At 42.7% G+C, this 12102-nt stretch overlaps 1 protein-coding gene across 4 annotated transcripts in view; it reads left to right on the top strand.

Moving 5' to 3' along the window:
- LOC120940141 (ATP-binding cassette sub-family B member 5-like) overlaps nucleotides 1–12102 on the top strand; it is a 125544-nt gene that overhangs the window by 83760 nt on the left and 29682 nt on the right. For all 4 annotated transcript variants that reach the window (XM_040352809.1, XM_040352811.1, XM_040352810.1 and 1 more), the window contains 3 exons: nucleotides 4713–4883; nucleotides 4972–5133; nucleotides 5238–5387. In XM_040352809.1, coding sequence (XP_040208743.1) covers nucleotides 4713–4883; nucleotides 4972–5133; nucleotides 5238–5387 — 483 coding nt within the window. The remainder of the gene's footprint in view (nucleotides 1–4712; nucleotides 4884–4971; nucleotides 5134–5237; nucleotides 5388–12102) is intronic.

Genomic DNA, 12102 nt, shown 5'->3' with positions numbered 1-12102 from the left:
GAGGTGAAGCCCCCATCAATCTACATATATCCTGCCCCCATTGTGTTTAGCTGGTTAGTGGGCATTGAGGAGAAGAGAGGGGGTGGGCTGTCATTTAACTACTACTGTGTATAGGCTGACATGTTTAACTCTATAGTCACAGAGGCTGCTCAGATGTGATCAGGGAGTAAATGCTCAGGGTAGAAAATACACTGTAAATATACTGGAAACTGAGCATGTGCACTAATTGCCAACACTGCTGTGCAAAATCCCCTATATCACTACAGTGGGGACATGGGCAGGAAGGGGAGACATAGAACAGCCGGATCAACCAGACGTTTTGCAGAATACAGAAAATTAATCCCTTAGTGACTGAGTGAGTATGAACAGCATGTAATACACCATTTATTGATAGTTTTGCATGATGTGGGTTTAATGACAATTTAAGGAAACTGCTTATAGGGCGCTATGGTCAACAGAGAATTTTTCACTCAAACTCTGACATTGATCTTGTAAAGAGGTAGAGAGTTTACTTAGGATATAAGGTAAAACATTTTTTTTTTTTACTTAAACATTTTTAGTGGGCAGACAAAGCAGTCCAATCAACCTGTTGATATGAATTAATAGGAGACTTAGATCTGCCGGCACACGAGTACTGAGCAGAAGGAAGAAAGTTTGTTGCTTGGAGAGAAAGTTAAAATCTCGATTTTTCCCAATGAATTAGTCAAGTTCGCCCAGTAGTTGGAACTCCTGCGAGGGATCAGAAAGGTTTGAAACCGGGTAAGCTTTAGCAATACAAAGACGACACCTGGGTCAAACCAACTTCTCTTCAGCATGCAAAAGCGCCATACTCCAAACTTTGTGGAAACATAGGGTTGCCATGTATAGGAATATATACAAAATATAGGGGGAAAGGCCCAGGAGCCACCATATCTCCTGCCAAACTATGATCATGTTCTGTATAAGGAGATTCTGTTTACTATGGAGTACATCAGACAGATTACATGGTAATACCATTTCAAACTCAAAAATAAAGTTGAAGTTTGTGGCTCTCATTACATAGAATCTAGAGAATACATGATTGTACATATTTATCTCAAGGTAACATCCATAGTAATAAGTCTTAGATATGTGAACCAACTTTGTAGTGGTAACATACTGTATAAACAAGAGGGTAATAATATATTGGTTCACTAAACTAGAATATTAAAATGCAGATATTGAACATATACACTGTGACAGATCATCATAGAGAGGCTCTACGTGTTCCGTGTCCACTTTAACACTTGTCAGGAGCAGATACACAGTATGAAGGTATCTATAATAGAATAGAAAATGCCATAGTAATAAAGTAGTAAGGGTTATAGAGAGCATAGAAGAAAGAGGGGAAGCAAATAAGGTCCCAATCACTCTCACATCTTTGTAATATATGGGTAAGATAGTAGGATGATATTGAAGGTAGGGGGCAGCTATAGAAAACATCATCCCCAGGAGCTGAGACAGTAACACCTGAGGCACGGCAGTAGCAACAGCAGCCAGTGGTAAGTATAAAAATCGGATAACCAGTATCAGCTATAGTGAGTATAGTTGTATATAATACATTATACGATAAAACCCAAAGATATCTGTGGAAGTAAGTAAATTAATAATGAGTTAAACTGGGTGAAATTTTAAGTAATGTGAATAAAAAATGACATGTGAGCAAAAAACGTGTATTGGCATATAGAGTTGAGCGGACACCTGGATGTTTGGGTTCGGACCCGAACCCGGACTTTGAAAAAAAAGTTCGGGTTCGGGACCAAACCCGAACCCGGACTTTGACCCGAACCCGAACCCCATTGAAGTCAATGGGGACCCGGACTTTTGACTACAAAAATGTCTCTAAAAAACTAAGGGAAAGGGCTGGAGTGCTGCAAATGGCAGCAAAATGTCGGGAAGAGCATGGCAAGTACTCTGGAAATAAATGTGGATAGGGAAATAACTTAAAATAACATTAAAAAAATAAAATAAAAAATAATGATTTTTGACCTTTGAGGACGAGGTCCATACAGTTTTGTTCAAAATTATTGAACCCCCCAAGAAACACAGTATATCACAGGTGCACAGGTATTGTGGCAGGTGTAGTGCTGTTGAAATACTCAGTCACCTGTAGAGTGCTGACTGCCCCTATAGGAAAAATATTTCAGGAACCTCTCCCTGACTATGTACTTGACAGAAACACAGTATATCACAGGTGCACAGGTGGTGTGGCAGGTGTACTGCTGTTGAAATACTCAGTCACCTATAGAGTGCTGACTGCCCCTATAGGAAAAATATTTCAGGAACCTGTCCCTGACTATGTACTTTACAGAAACACAGTATATCACAGGTGCACAGGTGGTGTGGCAGGTGTACTGCTGTTGAAATACTCAGTCACCTGTAGAGTGCTGACTGCCCCTATAGGAAAAATATTTCAGGAACCTGTCCCTGACTATGTACTTGACAGAAACACAGTATATCACAGGTGCACAGGTGGTGTGGCAGGTGTACTGCTGTTGAAATACTCAGTCACCTGTAGAGTGCTGACTGCCCCTATAGGAAAAATATTTCAGGAACCTCTCCCTGACTATGTACTTGACAGAAACACAGTATATCACAGGTGCACAGGTGGTGTGGCAGGTGTACTGCTGTTGAAATACTCAGTCACCTATAGAGTGCTGACTGCCCCTATAGCTGAACAAAATTCCTAAACTATATGAAGCACAGCAGATGTCACAGGAATAGAGAGTGTGTTGATATTTCTGGAGCAGCATACACCTAAAACTGTCCCTAAGCAGATTCAGCAGCCTTTCCCTCACATAAGTGAAGCAGTGACACCGAGCCAGATGCCATAAGATGATGCAGATATCAAAGAAATAAAGTGTGCTTCTTGATATTTCTGGAGCAGCATAGCAGCATAGACCTAACACTGTCCCTGAGCAGATTCAGCAGCCTTTCCCTCACATAAGTGAAGCACAGTGACAACGAGCCAGATACACCTAAGACTTTCCCTAAGCAGCAGATTCCAGCAGCCTTTCCCTATCATGAGTGAAGCAGAGTGACGATCTGTGCTGTGTGCCTCTATCTAATATAGAGACTGGTCACATGATGGGTCACATGCTGCACTGGCCAATCACAGCCATGCCATAAGTAGGCATGGCTGTGATCAGTTCCCAGTCACAGTAGTAACACGAATGGCGATTGGCTGCCGTGCAGCGCTCCAAAAAATACCCGAACTCCGAACCCGAACCCAGACTTTTTCCAATTGTTCGGGTTCGGGCCCGGGTTCGGGAAAAGCCCAAAGTCCGTACCGAACCCGAACTTTACAGTTCGGGTTCGCTCAACCCTATTGGCATATCAAGAGGAACATAAATAAAGCCAAGGTGGGAGTATAAACATAATTATATAAAGATTAGACCATAAGTACCTGCAAGGATATATAAGAGGAATTGTTCCAGGAGATGCAAAGTGTCATGGAAGTAAACCAACAAAGAGTGTTGGCACAGTGCAGGTGAGGTATATATAACAGCCGTAAGCCAATGATGACCATCAACGCCACACTGCGTCATAAAGGGAGGGCGGTGTCACCTTCTAAGCAACATAGCGTGTTTTCTATAGCTGCCCCCTACCTTCAATATCATCCTTCTATCTCACCCATATATTACAAAGAGGTAAGAGTGATTGGGACCTTTTTTCTCCCCCTCTTTCTTATATGCTCTCTATAACCCTTACTACTTTATTACTATGGCATTTTCTATTCTATTATATATACCTTCATACTGTGTATCTGCTCCTGACGAGTGTTAAAGTGAACACGAAACGCGTAGAGCCTCTCTATGATGATCTGTCACAGTGTATATGTTCAATATCTGCATTTTAATATTCTATTTTAATAAACCAATATATTATTACCCTCTTGTTTATATGTTACCACTACAAAGTCGGTTCACATATCTAAGACTTATTACTATGGATGTTACCTTGAGATAAATATGTACAATCATGTATTCTCTAGATTCTATGTACTGAGAGCCACAATCACTATGCATTACCATGTGTGTTATGTTGGATTGTTCATGTACTATTATGTAATATCTAGATTGTAATTATTGAGACCCATTAGGATTACCATACTGTTTTATTATGTATATGTCATGCCCTCTTTGTTTTAATAAAACAATTTTCATTATATTTGGTTCATATAATTCAGTAGTGTGCTTCAATCAAAGTCCCACCTTTTAGTCTCTTCATTCAGGATATTGTATTATGATTTATGAATCTTTTAAATAAATTTCTACAATAAATATCTATAGAATTTTACAATTTATTACCCATGTGCCACCTAAAGTCCATCTTTCTAGTCTAAATTTCCTGCTCCCCATTCACACCTGAGACCTTGTACACTAACGAGTCACATGACACCAGGGAGGGAAAATGGCTAATTGGGTGTACTCACTTTTGTTGCCAGCGGTTTAAACATGAATGGCTGTGTGTTGAGTTATTTTGAGGGGACAGCAAAATTACACTTTTATATAAACTGTACACTCACAACTTTACATTGTAGCAAAGTGTTATTTCTTCAGTGTTGTCATATGAAAAGATATAATAAAATATTTACAAAAATGTGAGGGGTGTACCCACTTTTGTGAGATACTGTATAAAATAAATGAGCAGTAGGTGGTTAATGTTAACTTTTTTTGTTTTGTTTTTTTTAGAAATTTGAAACCCTAGTTGGAGAAAGAGGAGCCCAGCTTAGTGGTGGTCAGAAGCAAAGAATAGCTATAGCTAGAGCCTTGGTTCGAAATCCTAAGATACTCTTACTGGATGAGGCTACTTCAGCTCTGGATACAGAGAGTGAATCGGTTGTACAAGCTGCCCTAGACAAGGTAGAGTTTTCTAACTGTGTCACTGTGATCTTCTACAGAGTCACATCCATCATTCTTTACAGTCAATAAATGTGATCATCTCTTTCAGGCCAGTGAGGGGCGTACCACAATTGTCATTGCTCATCGTTTAAGCACTGTGTGGGAGGCAGATCTCATTGTTGTGTTGGAGAATGGTGCTTTGGCTGAAAAGGGAACTCATTCTGAATTAATGGAGAATAAAGGAATGTATCATTCCCTTGTAACAGCTCAGGTACTGTTAATTATTAGCATAAGAACCCTGAGTGGAGGAAATGGTGGGCAATCCCTTTTTTCCAATGTAGTTGTAATTTCTCCACTTCTGTAATTATTTTTCAGGCCATACAGACAACAGTAGAAAGTGAAGCAGGACAGGGGACGCTGGAGAAGCCATCTTTAGTACAGAGGATAAACTCCAATATGTCAACTGGAAAATTCTCCATGTCTGAAAATGGGGAGGATGTTGATTTTTCAGAGGATGAAGAGGAGGTAATATGTTTTTTTTTTTACATAGAAATTGAAAGTGATTGTTTGTAAATAACAAATATGTCATACATACCTGTTCAGTGCAATGGTCTTGCACAGAGCAGCCCCGATCCCCCTTTTCTGAGGTTCCCCACTGGCAATCCTGGCTCACTCCCAAGCTGGTTGTGTGCATCCATAGACACATAGAGCACAGCTCGGCCCCACCCCCTGATCCCTCCTCACTGGCTGTGAATTTACAGCAGTGGGAGCCCAGAGCATTGACCACCCCCCTCCCCCCATGCTATTTTCTTACACCCCCTTGCCTATTATCCCAGAAAATGTTGCATTTTTATTTTTTACAAATTTGGCCCAGTGATATAAATGGGGTTCATCTCATCACTTTTCCTAGATACCTGTCAGGACCTGGATTCGAACCTGGGACCTCAGCTGTGTCTGGCAGTGAAACTTCTCACTGAGCTATCTGGGATGCTGGATAGCTCCCTGTCTGATCTGCTGGACAAACCCATCTGATCCATTGAACATTCCTGCCTTGTGTCTTGATTGTCTTGAACCTTGAACCCCTTGCTCCTCCCACCAACTTCCTGATATAAGCCATGTCTCTGCACTTCCTCCTTGCCAGAATATTGTGCTATCTCCAGCCTGTATCTCGCTCCTGTCTTCTCTGCTGCCGTCCATATTTGCTACTGCTCGTTATCGACCCTTGGCTTGTTATCGACTACGCTTCTGCCTGATCCCAACCTACAAATACTCGTTATCGACCCTTGGCTTGTTATCGACTACGCTTCTGCCTGATCCCAATCTACAAATACTCATTACCGACCTTTTGGCTTGTTTACAGACCACGCTTCTGTTTGATCCTTACCTGCTTATCTGCTATTGTACCCTGGCTTTCTCACCTCCTGGTGGGGCAATCCTGAGGACCGCGACCTGGCGCTAACACGCAGCAAAATCCATCTCCACCTTCAGGAGCTCTGGTGAATACCGGTTAGCGCTTAGATTCCGCACCTCAGGTGACCCCGTGTCATCAGCCAGGGTGACCTGCTCAGCTGCTATAGCTACTGGCCTCTGAGCCTGACCCCAGACTGTGACAGAATATTCTGGCCCAAAACATGGAGGCCGTTGTAGCAGCTGCTGTAGCCCCTCTCAGAATGCAAATCGGTGAGTTGCAGACGTATGCTGTTAACTCCCAGGAGAAGATTTCCGAGTTACAAATTGAACTGAAAGCGCTACAGGAGGAAATCCTTGATCTGAATAAACAATTGCGTGACTTTCATGCCCGAGATACTGCTGCTGTAGATTCTAATGCACGAATGCCCCTACCACTTAAGTTTAACGGAGACCGCCGCAATTATAGAGGGTTCCTTAATCAATGTCGTATATACTTTCAGATGCAACCTGCTGCATTTACTTCTGAAAGGAAAAAGGTGCTGTTTATTATCAACCTCCTGACTGAGGAAGCTTTAGCCTGGGCCTCCCCTTATGTGGAGAAAGATGATGTCGTCTTGGATGATTTCAATTCTTTTGTGACTGCGATGAACCAAGTTTTTGATGATCCTAACCGCTGCGCTACTGCTGAGGCTAAATTGCACAATTTACGGCAGGGTAGACGCTCTGTTGCAGAGTACACAACTGAATTTCGACGCTGGATCTCAGATACCAATTGGAATCCAGCAGCACAAAAGAGTCAGTTCCGTCAAGGACTCTCAGAACAAGTAAAAGATGAGCTTGCCAGAGTAGAAAGTCCTGACGACCTCGAGGCTTTCATTAAATTATGTATTCGAATTGATCAGAGACTTACTGAAAGGAGAAAGGAGAGACTGGGAATCTTAGGCAGTAATGGTGGCATGCGTTTTTCTACTACTCAGTATTCGCCTAAGGGTCCAAGAGTTTTTCCTGATTCTGACGCTCCTGAACCTATGCAGGTGGATGCTATTAAAAGGTCTATTACTACTCAGGAGAAAGATAGACGACGTTCAGAGAACTTATGTCTGTATTGTGGAGACTCCGGACATTATGCAGTTAATTGTCCCAATAAATTTAAAAGAACAATTGCAGCAACGGATGTTACAGTATCTGAACAAATAAACTTAATTTCTCAGTCCGTCTCACCTTTGATTCAGGAAGCAAATAAAGTTAATTCCGTATCAACTCATTTTGTTATCCCAATAAGGCTTATCGTTGAAAGCAATGAAATACCTTGCTCTGCTATGCTGGACTCAGGGGCCGGGGGAAACTTCATGGACATAGAATTTGCCCAAAGTAATAACATTCTAATAAGAAATAAACTCGCCCCTATTAATATGGAAACTGTGGATGGCTCACCTTTGTCTTCAGGACCAGTTACCCACGAGACCATCCCACTGAAGCTCTTAATTGAGACTGACCATCAGGAGACCATCAGGTTTGAGCTGATCACATCACCCAAATTCCCTATTATCCTAGGCATTCCTTGGTTCTCTATCCATAATCCCTCCATCAACTGGGAGACACGTTCTTTAAGCTTTACATCTGACCACTGCAAAAGACATTGCAAAGAATCTTATCAAATAAGCCCTTCACCAACCCAGGATTTACAAGCAGCTTTGGCAACCATTAAGTCATACGACAAGCTACCTCCACAATATCTTGAGTTTCGGGACGTTTGTGATAAAAAGGGTGCAGATCAGCTGCCTCCTCATCGCTCTTATGATTGTCCCATTGAATTGCTTCCAGGGGCAGAAATACCATTTGGGCGCCTTTATTCTTTATCAGAACCTGAACTGAAAGTGCTTAAAGAGTGGATTAATGAGAATCTAGAGAAGGGTTTTATCAGACACTCAACCTCTCCTGCTGGGGCAGCCTTATTCTTTGTGGTAAAGAAGGACTCCACCCTGCGTCTGTGTATTGACTACAGAGATTTAAATAGGATCACAATTAAGAATCGCTATCCACTCCCGCTCATTCCAGAAATGCTTGAGAGACTCCGCTCCGCCAAACTCTTTACCAAATTAGATTTACGGGGGGCATACAACCTTGTCCGCATTCGTCCCGGGGATGAATATAAAACTGCTTTCAGAACCAGATATGGACATTTTGAGTCTTTGGTCATGCCCTTTGGGCTTTGCAATGCTCCCGCAACTTTTCAACATTTTATTAATGATGTTTTTCGAGATTTGCTTGATCAGTTTGTAATAGCATACTTGGATGACATTCTCATTTTCTCTGATACTTTGGAAGAACACCGCAAACATGTCTGTATTGTTTTCGAGAGATTAAGGCGGAATAAACTTTACATCAAACTAGAAAAGTGCAAGTTTGAACAAACTCAAATCCAGTTCTTGGGATACATAATCTCTTCTGAAGGGGTAAGCATGGATCCTGATAAGATCAAAGCAGTGGTGGATTGGCCTGTCCCTAGAACTGTTAAGGAGATACAGCGATTTGTTGGATTTGCCAACTTTTACAGAAGATTCATAAGGAATTTCTCCAAGGTAATTGCTCCAATTACACAGCTGACAAAGAAATGGAATGCCCTTTTTGTGGTCACCTGAGGCACAGACTGCCTTTAATAAACTTAAAACTCTCTTCACTTCTGCGCCAATCCTGGTACATCCAGATCCAGAACTACCTTTCATCGTAGAAGTTGATGCTTCTAATTCTGCTGTGGGAGCTATCCTTTCTCAGCGAATTGGAGAAAAAATGCAGCTTCATCCTTGCGCTTATTTCTCTCGACTGATGTCTCCTGCCGAGAGGAATTATGACATTGGAAACAAGGAGCTGCTGGCAATTAAGGAAGCATTTTCTGAGTGGAGGCATCTGTTGGAAGGGGCTAAGCATCCTGTAACCGTTCTCACCGATCATAGAAATTTAGAATTTATTAGGTCTGCTAAAAGGTTGTCATCTAGACAAGCACGTTGGACCCTTTTCTTCTCTAGGTTCAATTTTGTTATCTCGTACCGCCCAGGGTCAAGGAATGGTAAGGCTGATGCCCTATCACGGATGTTGCCTGGGCCCCTCCAGGAAAGAAACTCTGAATGTACAATCCTGCCTCAAAAGAACTTTCTAGGGGCCACAAGTTCAAAGACATTTCTTAATCTCCTCAAGGAGGGGTATGAGAATGACCAACTTCTTAATAATCCTCCTAAAGACATTAACCTCAAGTACAACAATGGTTTTTGGACTCATTCACATTGCCTCTATGTACCTGAATCAGTTCGGGTAGAAGCCCTCAGGTTGGTACACGACTCTAAACTTGCTGGTCATTTTGGGGTTTCTAAGACAGAAGAACTCTTATCACGTTCCTTTTGGTGGCCTGGGTACAAGAAAGATGTAAAGAGATATGTGGCTTCATGTCTAACCTGTGCTCGCAATAAGACACCCCGATCTTCTCCTCTGGGGTTACTTCTACCACTGCCTGTTCCATCAAGACCATGGGGGTCAATTTCTATGGACTTTGTGGTTGACCTTCCTCTTTCGAAAGGAATGACCACCATTCTAGTAGTCGTTGACCGTCTCACTAAGATGGCTCATTTTATTCCAGTGAAGGGGGTACCCTCTGCCGAACATACTGCTGAGGTAATGGTTAGAGAAGTTTTTAAACTTCATGGAATTCCTGATGATGTGGTGTCTGACAGAGGGGTACAGTTTACCTCAAAATTTTGGAAAAGTTTTTGCTCAGCTTTGGGTGTAACAATTAATCTGTCCTCAGCTTTTCATCCACAGTCTAATGGTCAAACCGAGAGGACCAATCAAACTCTGGAGCAATACCTTCGATGTTTCGTGAGTTATCTCCGGGACGACTGGGTGGACTACCTTCCTACGGCTGAGTTTGCTTATAATAATTCTAAACATAGCTCCACTTCCCAAAGCCCTTTTTTCCTAAACACCGGGTATCATCCAGTTTTTATTCCTGATCTCCCTATCCCAACTTCAATTCCTGCTGTTACCAACAGACTAACTTCATTACATGAGATCCAGGAGAAATTGACCGATACATTGAAGGAGGCGCAGGAATATTACAAGAAGGCTGCTGACAGACACCGTAGGTCTATTCCCACCTTTCAGGTAGGTGACAAGGTTTGGTTATCTACCAAAAATTTAAAGGTTCAGGTTCCATGTGCTAAGTTGGGTCAAAAGTTTATTGGACCTTTTGAGATTTCTGCTTAAATCAACCCTGTCACTTTTCGCCTAAAACTTCCTGACAATATGAAGATTCACCCTGTTTTTCATATATCACTACTCAAACAGTTTCATGAAAATGCCTTTTCTGGAAGAATTCATCCTCCTCCTCCACCTGTTGAGGTACAGGGTGAAGAAGAATTTGTAGTGGGAAAATTCTTGACTCCAGGATCTCTAGGAACAAACTGCAATATTTGGTTCAATGGGAAGGCTATGGGCCAGAAGAAAATTCTTGGGAGCCTGCAAAGAATGTCCATGCCCCTAGATTAACAAGGGAATTTCACCAGAGGTTCCCTCAGAAACCTGGCCCTAAGACGTCCTGGGAGGAGGGGAGTACTGTCAGGACCTGGATTCGAACCTGGGACCTCAGCTGTGTCTGGCAGTGAAACTTCTCACTGAGCTATCTGGGATGCTGGATAGCTCCCTGTCTGATCTGCTGGACAAACCCATCTGATCCATTGAACATTCCTGCCTTGTGTCTTGATTGTCTTGAACCTTGAACCCCTTGCTCCTCCCACCAACTTCCTGATATAAGCCATGTCTCTGCACTTCCTCCTTGCCAGAATATTGTGCTATCTCCAGCCTGTATCTCGCTCCTGTCTTCTCTGCTGCCGTCCATATTTGCTACTGCTCGTTATCGACCCTTGGCTTGTTATCGACTACGCTTCTGCCTGATCCCAACCTACAAATACTCGTTATCGACCCTTGGCTTGTTATCGACTACGCTTCTGCCTGATCCCAATCTACAAATACTCATTACCGACCTTTTGGCTTGTTTACAGACCACGCTTCTGTTTGATCCTTACCTGCTTATCTGCTATTGTACCCTGGCTTTCTCACCTCCTGGTGGGGCAATCCTGAGGACCGCGACCTGGCGCTAACACGCAGCAAAATCCATCTCCACCTTCAGGAGCTCTGGTGAATACCGGTTAGCGCTTAGATTCCGCACCGCAGGTGACCCCGTGTCATCAGCCAGGGTGACCTGCTCAGCTGCTATAGCTACTGGCCTCTGAGCCTGACCCCAGACCGTGACAATACCATTACATTCTAGGACAATGAAGGTCAGAAACCACAACTGCAGTGCTTATCTCCCTCCAGAGTTTCCTGGTGGTGCAAGCTTCCTTCTAGCTGTGCAGTCTCCAAAGCCACTTCTCTTTGATGGACCATCAGTCACATGCACGACGACATCACCACATACAATTTAGGACAAGTAGTCCTGCATTGTAAATGAGGATACTGAGGGCCCACCCAACCCAGAGCCTGGGAGAAAATAGGAGAGTGGCAGCTGCTGGAGAAATGAGAGATAAGAGAAATAAAACTGCTTTTAATTTTCCTCTAGACAAAAATGAGCATTTGGACCTTGCACTGCACGAGAGCCCAACTGCAAGGGTAAATATGTATTTTATTTGGAGTTCAGCTTTAAACTTGAATAGACACATCTTCAGATAGCAATCCTTATTTACTTTACTCATTCATACAGAGCTGACATAATTCCACTGAATGTGTAGAGGAGGGTTCCTCAACTAGGGTTCCTCCAAAGGTTGCTAGGAGTTCCCTTGAG

This window comes from Rana temporaria, chromosome 5 (assembly GCF_905171775.1).
Source record: "Rana temporaria chromosome 5, aRanTem1.1, whole genome shotgun sequence".
NCBI classification, from domain to species: Eukaryota; Metazoa; Chordata; class Amphibia; order Anura; family Ranidae; genus Rana; species Rana temporaria.
Note: the sequence above shows the minus strand (reverse complement) of the source record. Positions and strands in the feature narration are given on the sequence as shown.